Genomic DNA, 18,844 nt, shown 5'->3' with positions numbered 1-18,844 from the left:
ACATCGAATACCGAGGAAGAACGGCAACGAAGTCTCAAGTCCTGGCGGATTTCTTGGTCGAACTCCCACTGAGCTCGTCGAAGCTAATCCTGTCATACAACCTTGGATTCTCCACGCCGATGGCTCCTCATCCCATAAAGGATCCGGCGTCGGGATTTGTCTCAAATCTCCCGAAGGAGAGGTTATCGAACAATCATTCCGCCTTGGCTTCCCGGCGTCCAACAATGAAGCCGAATACGAAGCATTGATTGCCGGACTACGACTTGCCAAAAATATTGGTGCCGAGCACGTACACGCCTACTGCGACTCTCAACTTGTGGCTAACCAATTTCACGGCGAATACGAGGCCAAGAATGACCGCATGGACGCGTACCTCAAAGTCCTTATGGATGTTGCTTCGGAGTTCTCAACCTTCGAGCTTACAAAGATACCTCGTGATGAGAATGCAACCGCCGATGTCTTAGCCGCTCTCGTGACTAATTCTGATCCCGATCTTCGGTGAACTATCCCAATCGCGGCAATCGAGCGACCAAATATCGAGCCTGCTCCAAACTGCAACATCATTACACGACGACGTGATTACGAAGCCCAACCCAATCTCGCTCCACCTCTCACCCGAAAGACGAAACCCAGAGAGGTCGTCACCGATCTTAACACCAACTCGGACAAACAAGATGACACCGGATCTGATCTCGGAGATGAGTCCGAAGGCCAACATATTCCAATCGATATCGAAGCCGAAGGTGAAGACGAGCCCGAAGATTGGACCTTAGAAATTGTGGGCTACATTGGAGATGGAACGGTCCCCGCAGATAAATGGGCAGCTCGACGCCTTAACGCTCGAGCAGCTCGATATGTGGTCATTAAGGGCACTCTCCTCAGATGGGATGCGTCCGGTGTACTCTTAACTTGTGTTCAGATGGCAACGAAATCATGGAAGTAATGCAGAAAGTTCATGAAGGAGAAGGAGGGAATCACTCCGGAGCTCGGTCTTTGGCGTTCAAGATCAAAAAAGCTGGCTACTACTGGCCTACTATGATGTCTGACTGCGAAAAGTATACAGCACGCTGCGAGAAGTGCCAACGACACGGCCCAATGATCAACCTTCCTACCGAGCTCTTGATGACCTCGACCGCACCATATCCTTTCATGCGCTGGGCAATGGACATCATCGGTTATTTTCGCCGATCTACGACTCAGAAGCAATACGTTCTGGTCGTCACGGACTACTTCACCAAATCGGTCGAAGCCGAGGCATACCCCGAGATTCATGGAATCGATGTCAAGAAGTTCGTCTGGAAGTTTATCATCTGCCGACACGGAGTCCCGTACGAGATCGTTACGGACAACGGAACCCAGTTTACTTCGATAATCTTCACAGATTTTTGCGCCAAGTGGAAAATCCGACTAAGTTTCTCTAACCCGAGATACCCGCAAGGAAACGGGTAAGCCGAAGCCACGAACAAAACCATTATCGAAGGTCTAAAGAAGTGACTCGATACCACTAAGGGAACTTGGGCGGACGAGCTTGATGGTATCTTCTGGTCTCACCGAACTACACCACGACGTTTGACCGGTCAATCACCTTTCTTCCTTGCATATGGTACAGAAGCTATGTGCCTAGCCGAACTCAATGTCCCAAGTATTCGCCGAACCATGCTTACCCAGCAACCCGACGCAAATAACTGCATGATGCTCGACACAATCGACTTAGTCGAAGAACACCGCGAACGAGCATTACTCCGGATACAAAACTACCAACAACTGGCAGCTCGTTACTATAACAAGAAGGTTAAAGGCCGTCACTTTGAAGATGGTGATCTCGTACTTCGCAAGGTCTATCAAAACACAGAAGAAAAGAACGCAGGAAAACTCGGCACGAACTGGGAAGGCCCATACCAAGTGATGTAAGTTGTTAAACCCGGCGTTTATCAACTGATAAAGTTGGACGGAACTCCAATCCCGCGATCTTGGAACTCAATGCATCTCAACCGATACAATTATTAGGCCCGATACTAAGGGCCTTCGAACTACTTAGTCGGAGCAAAAAAGCATTTTTGTACTTAGAACTACGAATGGCTTGATCCCTTTAAAGGGTACGTAGGCAGCTCGTTACCGAGTCCAGCTATAACATCAATAAAATTTTATTAAGTCATAAACGTCTAAGTTCTAGTTCGGAAATTACAAGATACCGAACTCCTTGTTCTTACATCGACTTCCTGGCCAGTTGTTCGATAGCATTCCACATGAATGCAAACTTAAAAAGCCGAGATCCGTCTCGCAAGCACCCACATGGTGCCGTGGTAAAACCACATATCAAAAGCCAGGGCCAGTCCCGCAGTTAAATTTCTAAGTCACCAAGAACAATAAGTCGAGCACATCTCGCATACTTAGGTTCGACTTAGAAAAACCTTGAACTCGTTTCGTGCGTTAACAGGAGTTCGAATTAATTCACTCTTCCAGTATGACACAGTTCACTTGGGTTCCTCAGGCCGAGTTCAAATGCTCGCACAATAAGCCGAACTCCTCAGATTCGCACCGTAAGCCGAGTTCGCAACACTCGCAAAACGTAAGCCGAATTATTGCAATTCGCTATCAAAAGATAAAATTATGTTCAAACAGCATCTACTATGTACCGATCTAGTACTTAGATATTATCACAAGTCGTTACCGACGAAATAAAGTAAAAGTTCAAATTAGATACCGATCTATTACTTGAAAGATTCTTTCTAAAGTAATCAAAATAGGCAAAAAAGAAACGAGCATATAATTAAAAGCCTCCCGAGAGGCAAATAAGTTCAAGAACCCACCAAGGGTTCGGAAATAAAGTATTACAAGCAAAATAAACCCATGAAAGGGCAAATGAGTTCGAGTCAAAAGAAGAGAAAGGAAAGACTAAGCAGTATTTGAAGTAGCAGCTCGATCGGCGTTGAGCATATCCTCGTTCGAACCAAACTGCTCGCCTCTCGCAGGATCTTGCGCGCTCTGGGTCACAGCCACCGGAACATCATCTTCTTCCGCGAACGGAGACATTCGCTTATCCTCCTCGGTGAGAACGCAAGCATCGATGGCACGAAAGTCTTCCAACGCCTTAGCATGCTTCGCCTCGATGTCGGCAACCATCTCTGGCGGGACCTCGTACAAACCTTTCTTCTTCAGTTGCTTAATGAAGCCGAGAACTCTAGTGAGCTGGTTGACCACCAAGTAGGGCTTGCGGGCTCGATCGGCGTCGTCCAAGCTGCGGATCACCTTCTCTAAACGATAGAAACCTTGTGCGTGAACGATCCTAGCTCGACCCTTCCAGTGGTTCACCAAGGCCCGCAGCCGCTCCTGATCTTTCTCGAACTCTTGGGCGAGCATGTTTTGGGCCTCGGTCAGCTCTTTTCTCACTGCCTTCAGCTCTGCACTCTCTTGCTTTAGCAGATCAACCGAAGAGTGGAGAGTGTCATTGATTTGGAGCTCGGTGGCAAGACGCTCTTCCGCTTTGGAGACCCTCTCCTCGAGCTCAGCAACCCTAACTTGCTCGTCATAAAGAGCTACTTCGTACGCCGCCACCAAATTATTGGTCTGACTGGCGAGCTGCGCAAAGCGAAACAAGAGTTAGAACTCATACTTAGAAAAATATTAAAATCAAGAGAAGAAGCAAGGAAATTACCACGGCAGTTGTACGTGCGATCCCCTTGTACATATTAGGGAAACGGAGCTCAGCCACTGCCGGGAGACTCGGGACCTGAGAAGATATCTTATGGTAGAGATCGGCGCAGGCATCGATGTTCTCCTCGAAAGGAGTCTCCTCATCATAGTCGAAGCAGACCTTCGCCCTCTTCGCTGGCTCTGGTTCTGGAGAACCCTCGGCGCGGTCTCCAGCTTGTCTCTTTCGAGAATGAGAAGCCTCAGCTCGATCTTGAGAAAGAGCGAGGTCTGACGCCACAGCCGTTGGTGCCTCGAGCTCAGCGGGAGCGTCCTGCGCCCGAGAAGAGTCTTCAATCTTCTTAATCTTCTTTGAAGACTTCTTCTTCTTCAGCTTCTTCTGACCAGCTAGGTCAGGGGAGTTCGCAACAGGCGGCAGTTCATCAGGCTGCTCGTTGGTCCCTTCGTTGGCAGGGATAGGAGTCGGATCTGCGACGTTCGGCTCCTCTTCATCAAATAGGGTTGCGATCTCGTCCAGTGAGAGCATCCTGGCAGTTTGGGTTTGTTGGGCTCGCGATTTAGGCGCCTTTCGTCTTGGAGCGGCTCGGGGCTTGTTAGCTCGAGCCTTTGGTTTCCGCGGTTTCGGTTCTCGAACAGAAGCTATAATGGAAATATGTCAAGGAGGAGTTCAGAATAAACTCAGAATAAAATAAATAAAACTGAACTCAATAGTCGAACCTGCTTTCTTACCTCGGCGCTGAAGAATCTCTTCCCACAGTTCAGGCCAACGACGTTTACCGGCTTCGCTGAAAGCTGCTTCGAACTCAGATGTGAGTCCGGAGTTGAGAATAATGCTCGGGAGATGACGACCTGCAAAGATTAATCAAAGGAGTATTAGCAAGATACAAAGTTAATAAGAAAAACAGCTAAGTGTAAGATCATCTAAATCTACCGATCGGAATCTTCCACTCCGATTGAGTCGGGATGTCAGAATTACTGACTGTGAGATCGTTCATCTCAAGGAAGAAGTACAGGGATTCCCAGTCATTGAATTTACTGGGTTTAGCCCCAGTGACGATGTTCTTCCTCGGTTTGGCGTTCGCTGCGAAGAACCACTCCTTAGACTTGTGGATGTTGACCGAGAAGAGATCCTCAAACAATCGACTAGAGGGGATTTCACCGAGCTCATCGCACAAGGTAACGAACCCTACATAGTTCGTTATCGAGGCCGGCATCACCTGTGTGAGAGCTACGCCACGCCGATTGCAGTATCCGAGAAGACGAGAGGGGATAGGAAGCGAGAGCCCGCACTGCGTAAAATATGTCAAGTAGACACAGAGGAAGCCTTCGGGGACGTCCCACGGCCGATCTCCAGCTTCTGGAATTATGAAAACGATTTGGTCCGGGAGCCCATTTTCTTCAAGCACGGCCTGAACAGCACCCGGAGTAACGGAAGAAGATGGCACGTTGTTGGGGCGAAAGACCCTTCGCTTTGGAAGCGGTGGTGAAGCATGATTCACTGCTTCAAGATTATCCTCGGCGACTCCTGCTTCGGTAGCGTCTTCCTCAGGATTTTCCTCTTCAAGTTCCTCGATCTCCTCGATCTCGTGGTCGATACCGTCGACGTTCGGCCCAGTTCGAGCTCCCGTTTCGCGAGTCTCTGTAGCCAGCTGTTCGGTAGCTTCAACTCGCGGTCGAGATCGGCTACTGCTCGCGCCGACCAATCTAGAGTTTTTACGGATCAATTGCGGGGGATTACTCTCCTTGTTGGATGAGCTCGTTGAATGAGGATTTGAAGAGCAAGAGCTCGGTTCGGAAGACTCGCGACGATCTTCCGGTAAAATCTGGTTAGAAGAGGAGTTGATCGAAGAGCTAGAAGACATTTTGAGTTCGGAAGGAAAGAGTCGAAAAGAGATCTAAGAAGAATGAAGAACAGTTTGAAGATCAACCTGAAGAGATTGAAGATTGATCGGAGAATTCGAAGATCGAACGGGAAATTTGAAGATTGATCGGAAAAATCGAAGGTTTTGCGGCGGCGGAAGTTGAAGAAATGAGAGAAAACTACAAATAAAAACTAGAAAGAGAAACAAAATCTAGAGAGAAGGGAGAGCAGCGTACCTTATATATGCTTGAGCGAGAATAATGAATGCGAGGAGGAGAAATTCCCTTATAAACAGTGGGAATCGTGGTTCCTCGATTTTCACGAAATTCCGGAATTCACGCGCCTCATTGAAGACAGGGTGCGAAATGTCCGGGAATGCGAATCGATTGCAGTTAACCGATCTCAGTTTGTGATTTACTTTGGATCAGATGAGTTCGACTAAAAATCACCTCCTTTCGTCGAACTGAGGGGGGGCTAACTGTTGGAGGTGAAAACCGCACCCCGGTTTTCTCCGGTACAAACCGAGATTCGGCGTAACGTAAGCCCGGTTCACGAAGGAATGTACCGGGAAGACTGGGCCGAGTAAAAACTTGGGCCGAATACAGCCCATTAAGCCGAGGTCGGCGAGAAGCTTCTCGAAGGAACCGAGGAGTTTCTCGAGTTCGGTCAAGAATGGAAAGTTTCCCAATGGGAAAAGGAAACTGCTACGAGAAAAGGAAAAGGACCGAGAGAAAAGGAAAGTCCTCTCGGTCCCATATCGCTGAAGACGCACTCGATGACCGACCCAGAGGATATATATAAAGGAAGATGAATCGACACCAGAGAACACATGATATTCTAGAGAAGACTTAGAGACGGAGAACTCATTATGCTAGATTCTTAGTTTCATAAAGTCTTAATTCGTTATTATTTACTTGATAACCGAACTCAGTTGTATTCTCTCAATTCGATCTAATAAAACCGAGTTTACCGATCTAAAGTACTGGTTTACCCCTTGTCGATATTCACGTATTAACAAACCTCATCGTTCAGACATCAGACTATCAATGCTCAAATCCAAATCTCGACGTGGTTGACGATTGTTGTTGTTGTTGTAGCTAAGTGGTCGATTGCTGTTTTGGTTGGGTTGTCGCCTACATTTTTTTTTAACTTTTATTCATAAATCATAATGCACTGCTGTTATGATTTCTTTGAACCTTGAAACAATCTCTTTTGGTTTGTATTTCCTAACTCTTAATATGTGTTTCTTAGTCCGATCTACCGGAAGCAGCTCAGTCAAACAAACATATATTTATTTTTCACACGATTTGATTTCTGGTCGGACTCCGACTAATAGTCCACCAGGTTAGACCAGCTTAAGACAGTTTGTATTCCTCGGATATGATCAAAATTAAACTTATTTTAGCACCTCTATTTAAAAGCTCCACAACTACGCAGTGTTGGTGTAAAATTATTGAACCATTCTAGCGATGTAGTTACATATGCCTACGTAAATCAAAAATTTAATGAATAAAATATGTCTTTTTTCTTCATGTCTATAAAGCAAATAAGCTAGGTATGATTTTATTTAGTCAGAACATGGCAATAGAAAGCTAAAACCAGAATTCTCTCGAATGAGAGGTGGTGGTTCTACATCTCCAATCTCAATCTTCTCCATTGATTTCGAAAGATCATCAACTGAGAATGGAATGCTGCCAAGAAAGAAAAATCCATAGTTTATATAAAAAGTCAACTTTGGTAAATCAGGAAAAAATGGAGAATAAATTAAGTAAATGAAAATTGGTAGACATCTAACTAGTTAAATAGCAAACCCATCTAAGAGTACCTGGAATCATCATCCAATAAAAAAGAGTTGCTAACAGCATTATTTGAATCTTCTGTCATTAGCACCCTCATATTTGCTATCACCTATAAACCCACAAAGTACCAAAACTTACTAAATTTGCTATCTTGTATCATAGATAATCTCACAGTTGATAATACAAAATCAACTTACGTCTGGTGATACGCTATGAGTTCCGTACTTATCGTCCCAGTACATCGTACTTATTCGGTATAGCTGCTGTATACTGAGTACCTGCAAAATCAACCCAATTTCATCAGACATCAAACTTGTCCACACACTTTTACTCGTTTTTTAAAAAAAAACCTTTAGAAGTTTCGCGCCTTTGGCCCATAATGTCTACCAATGCTCGGGGCTAGCCGTTGTTAATACCAAATCACCCTCCCAAATGGAGATGAATTATTGACCTTGTAGACACCCAATTACTACTAGACCACTACCCACTTAACTCTACACTTTACTTTCTAATTTCTACTATCAAAGAATTAAATGCACTTACCGGACATAGATCATGACTTATCTCGTCCAAGGTTTTTTTAGGTTTTTGGTGTATGACCTGCATTTTTTTATACAAAGATGTGATGAATTTTGGTATTACCCTGAGAGACCGAGTCTGAAGTTTATAGAATAATAATGAAAGGTACCAAAAACCCGATGGCTTGTCTGATATGCTTCAGCTCATCCCAAGAAGAACCCGCGTACTGCAATGGCAGTTTTGGTCTTAGGCAAGTTAGTTTATGAGCGTGAAAATATCATCGTGTAGTTATATATATAAAGGTTACCTCATCTGTTGCCTTGTAACACCAGTGCTCCAATTCAGCCAATCCTGCTTTCACGTATTCCCCATTGCTAAACGAGCAACATTCCCGTCTTAACAAAAGGCTGTAAGGACGATATGAAAATGCGTTATTAACACACACAAAAAAGACAATGTTTGAGAGAAAAAACATCAAATGGGAATAAGATGGTAAGAACCTGTTAAATAGTTGAACATTGATGAACGAGAATATCTGCGTAAACACCTTCCGGACCAAGAATGGAGGAACCTATAAGAAAAGAGTTCGCAATGGTCAAATAGAAGTAATTTTGATACTCATGGAATCTCTCATACGACTAAATTCGGGACTCACGTGGTTCGACTTCAGAGTATTAAGGAAGTTTGTAAGACTCTTTACAATTCCTTGCCAATGCGCGATCAATGCTTGCTGAGCTGCAGAATTGCCAACAGAACGAGATGCTCCTTTCACTAAACTCGCCCTTGATGTTCTTGGTGCCTATAGCAACACAGGTAAGATTTTTAAATTTCAGTGACGAATGCACGCACGGTTGCTTGTACATGTAACCGATGTATATATATATATATATATATATATATATATATATATATATACCTGAATACATAATCCGAGGAGAGGAGAAATCTCTTTCTTCAAGTTATCTCGAATCATTCCGTATATCTTTTCAACATAAGCTGTTAGTTGCTGCTTGAAGAGTAGAGCTGGGTATTTCGCCTCGACTTGCCTTAAGGTATCCACTCCACCGTTTATCATGCTAAGATTCACACCTTGTGGTGCCCCACGAAAACTCTAGATAAAGGTTGACATTGACAATTTAAGATACATTCGAAATGATGACTCTGTTTCCTCATATTTTATGTTATTGTTTCATAAAAGGTGTCGTTAATGCATACTTCAAAACAAAACTCCATTTATCCATTTTATATTAGCTTATTAAATAGAAACAGGATCTTTATTAGTGTATTAACTGAAGGTATGATAAAAGTAACTGAAGGTATGATAAAAGTTAAGTTCAAATTTTTATTTAATGCGTGTGAAATCTCTAAAACGACGGTTATAATGAAACGGAGGTAGTAGTTCTTAGTATGCCAAACACACCTGAGTCATCCTCCCAAAGAGAGTGGCAGAAGATGAGCGACGACGTTGTGGAGCCATCCCTGCTGCACCACTTGCTTTAAGCGTACGTTGGAGTAGTAAAAGCAACGTCGAGGCATTGGATAACCAATATGCTAGTAAATCGTTGTTATCTTGCGTCTGAAACAAAGGAAAAAAAAAAGGAATCTTTTACAAACACACTTGCAATCACTGATTCCTAAAATAGTAAGGTAGCTCCAAAACGAACCTCAATAGCATGTCCTATTGTCTGAATAATCCGATCAAATACACTAGTTCTTTCGACTTCGAATGACCGCCATTGCAATAAGCATTTGTATATGATACATGCTGTGATGGGTCGCTTCCCCTGGAAACCCAAATGTTGAACGATGCAGCGGATAAGCAGCTCTTGGTTTTCTTGTTGCTTCTCGTTTAATGATTTCTGTGGCTTATCATCCACTTCAGAGTGATCCCTATGGTTAATTGAATGACTATGCAGATCCTGATTCAAATAAAATAATACCCAAACTGAAGAATGAGACAATTGATCCCACATCCAAGACGATCTTGATCGAGATGTACTAAGTACTAACCAGACTTGGCCTCGCATCGACTGATAGGTGACCGCTCTCCGAACCTCTCTGTTTTATTTTTATCAAGTCATTACCTTCAGAGTTCAGACAGAAAAAAAAAAATATGGAAACCTATAATTTCATTTATAGGTTATAAACTATCCTTACCTGTAAAATCGACCTGGACCGGCCAGAGAGAAACTTATTTGGTGCAATGGACACAGCTTGTTGTCGTAAAACTTTATTCTCTGATTCTAAATTGTTGCATTTTTCCTCCAACCTGACCATATTGATTACAACTTTCAGTGCAGCAGAATCATGTGTATACATATATAATCATTACAACTTTCTTGATATAGTCTTACCTTGTCACAGATTCTTGTAGAAGCTGAACTTTTTTCTCTGATTCTTCCAACTTTTTCTTTCTGTCTTCATTAGACTCTTGAGATTCATCGAATTTTCTTACCGCGTCATCGGCTCTTTGTTTCTCTTGTTCAAGATTAGCCTGTTGTAATACAAATGAATACTGATGCTTAATACAGTCATTTGTAACATAGACTAAGACTCGATTTCAAAACTGTTAATGAACAATAGTTATCTTCACAATTTGGCCACGAGTGATTTAAATTGAGACCAGTAGGTAGTAGCTACTCCTAGTATATTACCTTTAGACCTTCCACTTCTTCTGTCAATGCCTCAATCTTCTGGGTATCTTCAACTACGACTTGCGTTTCTGTGACAACTGGAGGCGCTTCTTCAATGGCCTTCTTTGCAGCTTCACGTTCCTTAAGAAGCTGTACATTTGTTTCATCCACTTTCTTCCGCATTTCCTCCATGGAACTCTGCAGTTTTGTTATCTCCTGATTCTTTTCTTCTTCAAGGTCAACCTGCAAAACATATAGACAATTCTCGTTATATGTTTCCTTCAATAAGATCCGAACGAAAACTCTTAAATATCATATTTCAGTATTATATACCCTTAAGCGTTTCTCCAACTGCACACGGTATGTGAGTTCTTCGACTTTCTTTTCAAGCATATCCTTTGCCTCTTTTAGTGCGCCTGTTTCCCTCGAAGCCTGAAGATAACAAAAAATGTTGAGTATGTTCAGATAATTAACTCCAAGATCACAGCTTATCTATAGTCGAAGCATGGCAAAAAAACACAGTGTCTCTGTATTTCATCTTCAATTTCCCTAGAAGTGGCATCACAAAGTACACTCATGTACCATTTTGAGCTTTCGAAGTTCTCTCTTTGCAAGTCTGCCTCTCCAACGTGTCTGAGACAAGATCACTCCTTTCTTAAGCTTCTTGTAGTACAATGTTTCCCTGTGACAACGCCACTGAGCCTGAAATTTAATAACATCAATCAATGCATTACTGAAACACGCGACAACACAAAACTAACTGGACAATTAAATAAGCTAGTAAAATGTATTATTAGTTCCCACAAAAAATACAAACCTGAATTTTTGTAGCAGCCTTTGTTTGCTTCCTGAATCTGAATTGTTTATGAGCAGCCATTGCTCTTAAACCGGTTTGTACAACAAGCGCCGCTACATGGAGTTTTTTATACGATTTTCTAGTATGGTATCTCCGAGCATTCTTCTGAATCTTCACAGCAGCAGCTTGTCTTCTCAAGTTTTCGTAAAGTTTAGAGGAAAGTCTTCCTGTAATTTTTGCAAAAACTCATCTAAGTATCTCACATCTTGAAAATCATTCATTATGAGGTCGCAAGATAGGGACTATGATAGTATAAGATGAATCAGATGGTTCACCTCTGCATAAAGCTTGGAGAGATATGGTAGCTTCTCTTAGTAAAATGAACCGTTTCCGGGCCTGATGAGTCCGTATTCGTCTTTGAATTTTTTTTGCAGCACCACTAAGAACCTGAGCTCTTCTTGCGTCGAGTTCAGCCATCTGGCCCGCCCTTAAAAACACCTTTGTTTTACCAATCTGCATTCCCCAAACGTATATATGAAAATACATTTCACTTGCACTATTCGATCATTGAACCATATTCTATTGTAGAATCAATACCTGATATCCTTTGAGTCCAATATTATCTAAGATCTTTTTCGATGCAACCTTCTCGTCGTAGCTGTTCATGAACAAGTCAGATTGGTATACACTAATTTAATCTCCAAAGATTAGCAATAACATATGGATCGATAAAGCGGAATGTTATTCACTTACTTCCCTTCTAAAGCTTGAGGAGATAGAAGTCCAAAACGGTTAATGAACTCAAAGAAAGGTTTACGAGTGGGATACCCAGCACAACTGATTCTTATCGCTTCCAAAACACCCTACAGAGAATACAAACCAACACTATATGTTTGATAGATGTAAATTTGTAGCACTCAAAATGCTAGAAACAACGTTACAATTGGAAATTTTATCTATCTATATACTTACACCACACCGGAGTTGTTGCATGATGTTGACATTCTCAAATATAGCAGGCTTCAGAAGGTTATTGGGTTTCACACATCTAATGTAATGAGGCTCCGTAGAGTTTAATGTTTCCATCAGTTGCTGGAGTTGCAACTGCATCAATGGGGAAACCAAAGTTTATCTCTTACATTTTTCGCGGAAAAAACAACAGTGATTTCTGAAAACTATCAGAGAATAAGCCTATATATACCTTAAAACGAGAGCCAATGGATGAAAACTTTGAAGATTTAGATGTTTCTTCTGGGAGCTTAGGAAAGAGGCCTACAACAAAAGGACATTTGGAAGCACCCAGCAAATCTTGATGTTCAGGGATCACATAATCTTTGTTTTTGTCCAGAAATAGATCAGACTGATACTGGACCTGAAAGGCAATTCCACAAAATGAGAACTACTAAAACTTATAAGACTGTTAAATTTCCTTGATGAGAAAAAGATCCTACTTCGCCAGCATAATGGGCAACGGCGAAATCTGTTCGAGAGAGTTTTGGCTTGATGAATCTCTTGTGGGTCTTAAAAGTCTGATAAAGCTTGTTTGCAAATGTTTCATGAGTTGACTTCGGAAACATGCTGAAGAACCAAAAAGACATTTTTAAAAGTATGATATAATGAACATAACTCATGTTACAATACACAATCTTAAAGTTGAGTAATGCTAATATTACCAAGCTTCATCAAGGAGTGCAACAATTCCACCAGGTTTCTGCAGATGAGAAAAAAAATATTGAGAGAGAAAGATCAAATATATTAGATTGCATCTTTATTTCCGAGTCCTAAATTTGATATTTGATCAGAAGTGACCTTTTCAATAAGATCAAGAACATCTTGATTGTCAACAAATTCAATGTAGCTCCAGTCAATTGCTTCTTTTGTGTATTCCTCTTGCTCCATCTTGAAAACGTGCTGAAAACAGCAAGAATAAACTTGTAACCCGAAAGACTAATCTGTGAAGCTCACAGGGAAATGGCTTCCGCTATAATAGAGAAATTACCTGATTGAAATGTTGCTGCAACTTCTCATTTGTGAAATTAATACAGAACTGTTCGAAACTGCAGCAGAACGCTATTAACAGAGGAAAAACAAAAAAATATAGCGGAGTGCTTTGGCGCAGACATTCCTTACCTATTTGTTTTAAAACTCTCGAATCCGTAAATGTCGAGGACTCCAATGAGTGATCTAGAATTCGCATCTTGGCCAATTGAGACGTTGATCTTTTCTACCAACCTGCAAAGAACTAGTGATATTCAATCTAGAATCAAATCTGTAAATCACCAAAACGTTTGTAGTTTTATTAGTGACAGAAAGATCTGTTAAACCAGCCACATACCAATCAAACAACCTCGAATAAATAGTCTTAGCGAGACCATCTCTGCTAATTACAGCACTCTGTGGATCTAAACTTCTCTTGATAACTTCCTCAGGTGTGACCATAACACGTTTACATAGTGCATCTTCAAGATCCTTAAGATCACACCTAAAAGTAGACCTCTTTATTAGTGCCTGTACTGAGAAGACACACACCATGTCTTCTTGGGACAAAATGTTTACTTACATGAGAAGTTCTGCAACTGTGTTAAGATGAAATTTCGCCTTATCGTCCTTAGGAACCGATGAATCCACTTCTTTTCCCTTAGTAAATTCGATGTTGCCAATGTGAAGAATTGCAGCAACCACTCTGAAAATTGCTTCCTGTTGGAGGGAGTCTATCATATTAAAAACCAAAACTGCATCATATCATAAGATTACTTTCATCATCCACAAGCCTATACCTGTTCCTTTTCGCTAATCCCAACAATATCCATTGCTCTTCTTGTCGCAATGTAATCATGAGCATCACTTACACCAACAAGTTCGAAGCATTTCGACTGGTTCAGATAATGAAACGTCTTTGGATGACCCAACTTATACTTTTCGAGTTCCTGCTTAGTGCTATTATGTTAATGCTGGCCGAGTTATTTCAATGAAATATCAGAAATCAAGAAAGAGTTATTACCTCCTGTGGTGCAGCACATAGAAGATAAAAACAGTGGTAGTTGCGTTCGGGATCAGAAATCTGACAGACACGAGACCTCTCTAGAAGATATGTTCTTACGGCAGCTCCGGATATTCTTCCTTGCTTATCAAATTGGATTTCAACAAACTTACCAAACCGACTGTAAGAAAAACAAACTTAACCATCAGCTCAAATTCTAACAAAAACCTGTTAGTCAAATTAACAACGAATGTTATGTTTGCTTCACCTCGAATTGTTATTCCTAACAGTTTTGGCGTTACCAAAGGCCTCAAGAACAGGATTTGACTGCAACCAGGCAAGCAGAAATTATCGCGGTGGAAATCAAGATCGCAGAAAACGTAAAAACAATCCAGATTGATTTAGATCATCATACTTCAAGAACTTGCTGTTCAACTGTCCGGCCTTCTGTAACAGCGCGGCCTCCAAGATAAGCAAGGTATCTCATAAGCATCTTAGTGGTTTCAGTTTTTCCTGCTCCACTCTCACCACTTACCAGAATGGAATTGCTTTTGCCCTCATTGATCATTGCCCTATATTTACATATATTGCATCGTCTCAGCTAAAACAAAAGAGATTCATGAAAAAATAAGGTTGGAAACAAGAGAACCTATATGCAACATCAGCAACTGCAAAAACATGAGGACTTAATTCTCCAAATGGTGCTCCTTTGTATTGTTGCATCATATGGGCATCGTAAATGTGCGGTAGTCGTTGAAATGGATTAATAGCGATAAGGATGTTTCCGGTGTATGTCTGTCATGAAAGTAACTTTACCGTCAAGAAAAAATTAAATCTAAACTTCAAAAAGTATCAAAGAATACTTAGGTATATACTAACATAAATCTCATTAAGCTCATATCTGATCTTTAAGTTCTGAAGAACACCGGGCTCGTGTAAGTAAGATAGCTTTGTCATGTCATCAACTCCACCTGCAGGTGCTTCCATGTCTTTTGGATATATCTTTGACAACTTTGCAGTGATCTATACATGCACAAAACGAAGAAAAGTTACTTAGAGAACCAGCTTCGGTATCGAAACTCGAACAAGTTAAACTCGGTTTGATTGATTACTAGCCTTTTTTCCATTTGTGGCTTGAACCTCAACTTCTTGTCCATTGATTTTCTCAACTTGCCCATCAATCCAAGCCACATCTGAGTCTTCAATCCAGACATGAGATCCTACAATGATGTTAACTGGAGTTCCCTGAAGTTTTTACCAAGAACACGAAGATGTGAAATCAATGAAATTAGTAACTGAATCAGTACGAAGATACTTCAGTGAAGGTATCATCATTCTGTTACATTAACAGGAATAATGCTTAGGAGTAAGAAACTCATTCTCAATATTAAGAGAAACCTAATCACCATTACTGTACTTAAACAGCTATACAAAAATACACACTTCTCTCTCATTTACGCGGTATCAGTTAAAGTCTATCATTCTAATTTCCGGAGGGTAATCAAAGGAAACATTATAGTATACACCATAGATAAAATCTAGTTAAGCTCTTGTAACATTGTAGTATACGCCACTTGACTTTGCCATGTCTAAACCTAATGCTGCTGATCGAAGAAAAACAAAATCTCTGTTTTGAGATGGAATTCTATACCTCAAACTAATAAAACTTCTAGGATTTATTCCTTCTGATAATAATTAAGGATTTGCATAAACGATTGTTAAAGAAATTAGCTGCAGAAACTTATTTCAGAATAACAAGAAAATTTAAACGAATCCGTACCATTTGGATGCTTCAAATTCAAAGTTCAGTTTTTGCTTCAGTAAATGAAACCCTATCTATGGGAAAGTGGCTTGCTACACAAGGAAGCTATGGAGTGTGAATCCCTAGACAATTCAGCGTCACTCAGTCTATCAAAATCGATACCAAAGAACGAAAAACTCTGCAAATTTCCACGGAAAACTCAGGAATTTGGGTCAGTTAGACGATCGTTTCACCAAAAACTGGTTCATGAATTCGATTCATGAGATCGCCTGGATCAGATCGGAAGAGGGGAAAAAACGAAGAAACAGGAAGAGCGAAGAAAGCGAAGGAGAGAAAGAGGGGAAAGGAAATGATGAATGATTCAGAGAGTGCCATTCTTCTTCTTCGCCGAGTTTATTCCCTAAGATTTCGCGCCTATTCGTGGCTCTTAATCGATTCTCACTCTCTATTTCTCTCACATAAGAAGCACACACTCTCTCTCTCCTCTCCTTCTCTTTCTCGTTCTGTAATTCGGTTTTTATTTTTATTTTATTTTGTAACCAAAGCGCTTTAGGAGTGTTATTGGAGACTTGATTTATAAAAATTTTTAGAGATTAAGATTCTATAGTTATTGGTTTGTGGATTTTTACATTCTTAATAGATTTAATAGATTTCTCTGTTATTCATTTAGAGATTATAAAAATCAGTTGTTATTGATATGATGATTTTTATAATCTAATCAAAATCCATTGTTATTCAAAAAGTCTGCATTTTAATGATTCTATGATTCTGTTATAATCTAGTGTTATTGGCATAATGATTCTATATAATTTAATTCATAAATCATGATTCTCAAAATACTACCTATATCCCTTGGATTCTCAAAATATGTCTCACTAAAAAATTCTTAATAGATTGTTAAATCCATAAAACTTTCTCTAATTTTAGAAATCCAACAAAACTCTTAAAAATTTGACAAATCTCATGATTTTTAAAATCAACTAAAATCTTCATAAATCCAACTCCTAATAACCCCCCATAAATCTTTTAAAAGACTTTAAAAGTATTTTTTAGGCTACTGTCGTAGTTTTGTTGTAGCTTAGCTCAGTAGCTAAGAAAATGTGTATATGACTACGCTCCTATTCATAATTAGCAAAATGGAAAATATTATTCTGCTTGTGCATTTTTCAATAACCAATTATTATACCTAATATTTTTCTCACATCTTCTTCTTTTTACCTTATTTTTTGGTTCATTTTATTTTCTACAATTCTTCACTCAATCTCTTACACACACCAAAAATTGAAAATCAACATTGTGTATTTCAGAAAAATGAACAACAAGAATATAGATGTGGATATGATACAAAATATGTGGAAAACCAAATCTCAATGTAAATTTTCTAAGAATTTAGATTGATTTTGATATTTGGGTATTATTGGCGATTATTGTTCATATATTGAGTTTTTCTAGAGAATGAAGATGAAATCTAAAATCAATGTTCTTCTGATGAATATAATTACATTAATCTGAAAGTTGATGATTCAAGATTTTACTCATCCTCTGAAATATAAAATTAGAGCTATATCTCAATGTTTAAATCGAATAATAACACGTAAACATTTGGAGGTAACATGTAAGTTAAACAGAAAATGATTAAGTTACAATGTTAAAACAAATGTTAGAGGTACAATACATAATTTAACATGTTACAATCAAAATATAACTTGTAACAAAATCATCACATCTACAAAAAGGTTAATGTTCTGACGAAAAAAACATGAAAGTTAACCGATAACAGCTATGTTATCGTGCTAAGCTAAAAATTAGCAGTAAACTTACATATTTACATGATACAATAACGTTTAACATGCTAAAATAACATGTAACTTGTTACCATAATGTATACGCATAATATCTTGTTTTTTATATCTTAACTTGTTACCAAATTTCACCCAATTTTTTTGCCTGATCTTGTACTGATTTATTGAGAATGGTCCTAATAAATCTCAAAGATGTTTTGGGTTACTAAATTTTTCTTCTTGTTGAATAAAAAATGGAGAAAAGAGAGAGGAGAAAGAATAAATAAAAGAAAAGGTACTAAGAAAGAAGAGAGAGAAATGTTATTTTGCAAAGAGAGAGAGAAAAAGTGACGAGGAAGAAACACTGTATTTTTTTAAGAATGCAGAAACTTACCACGCTAACATAGTATGTAATTTGTTAACAAGTTTTGTTTTACTAATCAGACCCAAAAGTGAAATCGCAGTACCATCCATCCACCGCTTTGGTACTGTTTATCTTCTAGTTTTTGCTAAACGGGATTCAGAGGGCAAAAGAAGAAGATCCAGCGAGATTACTTGCATGACCCACCCCGGCAAGCTTATTAGACAATTCACAGCCACCGCCAATGTGCCCTTCAAGACCTGCCACCGGTGAGCTACTCAACACACATGGCAGTTCAAACAACCCTAAACCCTCATCCTCCGAGATATATTTCAAGAGCGACCACCCTCGTCCTCAAGAGCATCGACTTTACTAAAAAATCCTCTGCGCTTCGCATCATCCCACTGGCCCGCTGATGTCGTGTCAACTGCGTGAGGGAACAAGTTTTACCCTTAACAAAACAAATGAAAGCCGCAAGTGCACAGCTAATCAGTTGTAGTATTTAGGGATCAAATCCACAGAGATTTGTGTGCCTGGTATTCTTCTACGGTTTTTAACTTTATGTCTAGACTAGATTGGTTTTAAAGGTTGGTTGTTTGTCACGAACTAAACTAAAACAGAAGAAAGCAAATAAATCTATCCTAAAAAGCAAGTATAGAAATCGAATGAAAGGCTAATAAAGCAAGTAAAATATCGAATGA

At 40.0% G+C, this 18,844-nt stretch overlaps 2 protein-coding genes across 3 annotated transcripts; both read right to left on the bottom strand.

Annotated features, from left to right (window-relative positions):
- Positions 1-2,895: 2,895 nt before the first annotated feature.
- Positions 2,896-5,513, bottom strand: LOC112088898 (meiosis-specific protein ASY2-like). The gene is made up of 4 exons (XM_024159287.1): positions 4,583-5,513; positions 4,381-4,500; positions 3,656-4,290; positions 2,896-3,579 (listed from the first exon to the last, which is right to left on the bottom strand). Exons 1-4 carry the CDS (start codon positions 5,511-5,513, stop codon positions 2,896-2,898), a joined length of 2,370 nt encoding a protein of 789 aa, XP_024015055.1.
- Positions 5,514-6,985: 1,472 nt separating this feature from the next.
- LOC18010346 (myosin-11) lies at positions 6,986-16,481 on the bottom strand. 2 transcript variants are annotated; one of them, XM_024159968.1, is made up of 38 exons: positions 16,020-16,481; positions 15,356-15,484; positions 15,119-15,262; positions 14,889-15,034; positions 14,655-14,811; positions 14,508-14,566; positions 14,261-14,420; positions 14,037-14,186; positions 13,820-13,956; positions 13,595-13,741; positions 13,390-13,491; positions 13,259-13,316; positions 13,069-13,170; positions 12,933-12,970; positions 12,711-12,837; positions 12,461-12,631; positions 12,232-12,363; positions 12,013-12,122; positions 11,857-11,917; positions 11,595-11,772; positions 11,281-11,486; positions 11,046-11,165; positions 10,797-10,895; positions 10,485-10,706; positions 10,185-10,324; positions 9,988-10,099; positions 9,841-9,888; positions 9,495-9,749; positions 9,251-9,406; positions 8,747-8,941; positions 8,486-8,629; positions 8,331-8,401; positions 8,138-8,237; positions 8,000-8,056; positions 7,855-7,911; positions 7,509-7,589; positions 7,338-7,420; positions 6,986-7,203 (listed from the first exon to the last, which is right to left on the bottom strand). In XM_024159968.1, the coding sequence occupies exons 1-38, from the start codon at positions 16,020-16,022 to the stop codon at positions 7,080-7,082; spliced, it is 4,581 nt and encodes a 1,526-aa protein (XP_024015736.1). In that variant the 5' UTR covers positions 16,023-16,481; the 3' UTR covers positions 6,986-7,079. The 2 variants fall into 2 exon arrangements, with proteins under 2 accessions (XP_024015736.1, XP_024015742.1); XM_024159974.1 differs by lacking the exons at positions 14,037-14,186; positions 14,261-14,420; positions 14,508-14,566; ... (3 more) ...; positions 15,356-15,484; positions 16,020-16,481 and having other exon boundaries at positions 13,595-13,728; positions 13,820-13,955.
- Between the last annotated feature and the right edge of the window lie 2,363 nt (positions 16,482-18,844).

This window comes from Eutrema salsugineum, unplaced genomic scaffold (assembly GCF_000478725.1).
Source record: "Eutrema salsugineum unplaced genomic scaffold, Eutsalg1_0 scaffold_8, whole genome shotgun sequence".
NCBI classification, from domain to species: domain Eukaryota; kingdom Viridiplantae; phylum Streptophyta; class Magnoliopsida; order Brassicales; family Brassicaceae; genus Eutrema; species Eutrema salsugineum.
Note: the sequence above shows the minus strand (reverse complement) of the source record. Positions and strands in the feature narration are given on the sequence as shown.

Coding starts and splice junctions, on each gene's coding strand:
- LOC112088898 (XM_024159287.1), bottom strand. CDS start 5,513: ATGTCTTCTAGCTCTTCGATCAACTCCTCTTCTAACCAGATTTTACCG. Junction 4,501..4,582: donor GGAGTGGAAGATTCCGATCG/GTAGATTTAGAT, acceptor TAATCTTTGCAG/GTCGTCATCTCCCGAGCATT. Junction 4,291..4,380: donor AGAGATTCTTCAGCGCCGAG/GTAAGAAAGCAG, acceptor TTTCCATTATAG/CTTCTGTTCGAGAACCGAAA.
- LOC18010346 (XM_024159968.1), bottom strand. Junction 8,238..8,330: donor AATGTTCAACTATTTAACAG/GTTCTTACCATC, acceptor TCGTCCTTACAG/CCTTTTGTTAAGACGGGAAT. Junction 7,204..7,337: donor TTATTGGATGATGATTCCAG/GTACTCTTAGAT, acceptor CTTTCTTGGCAG/CATTCCATTCTCAGTTGATG.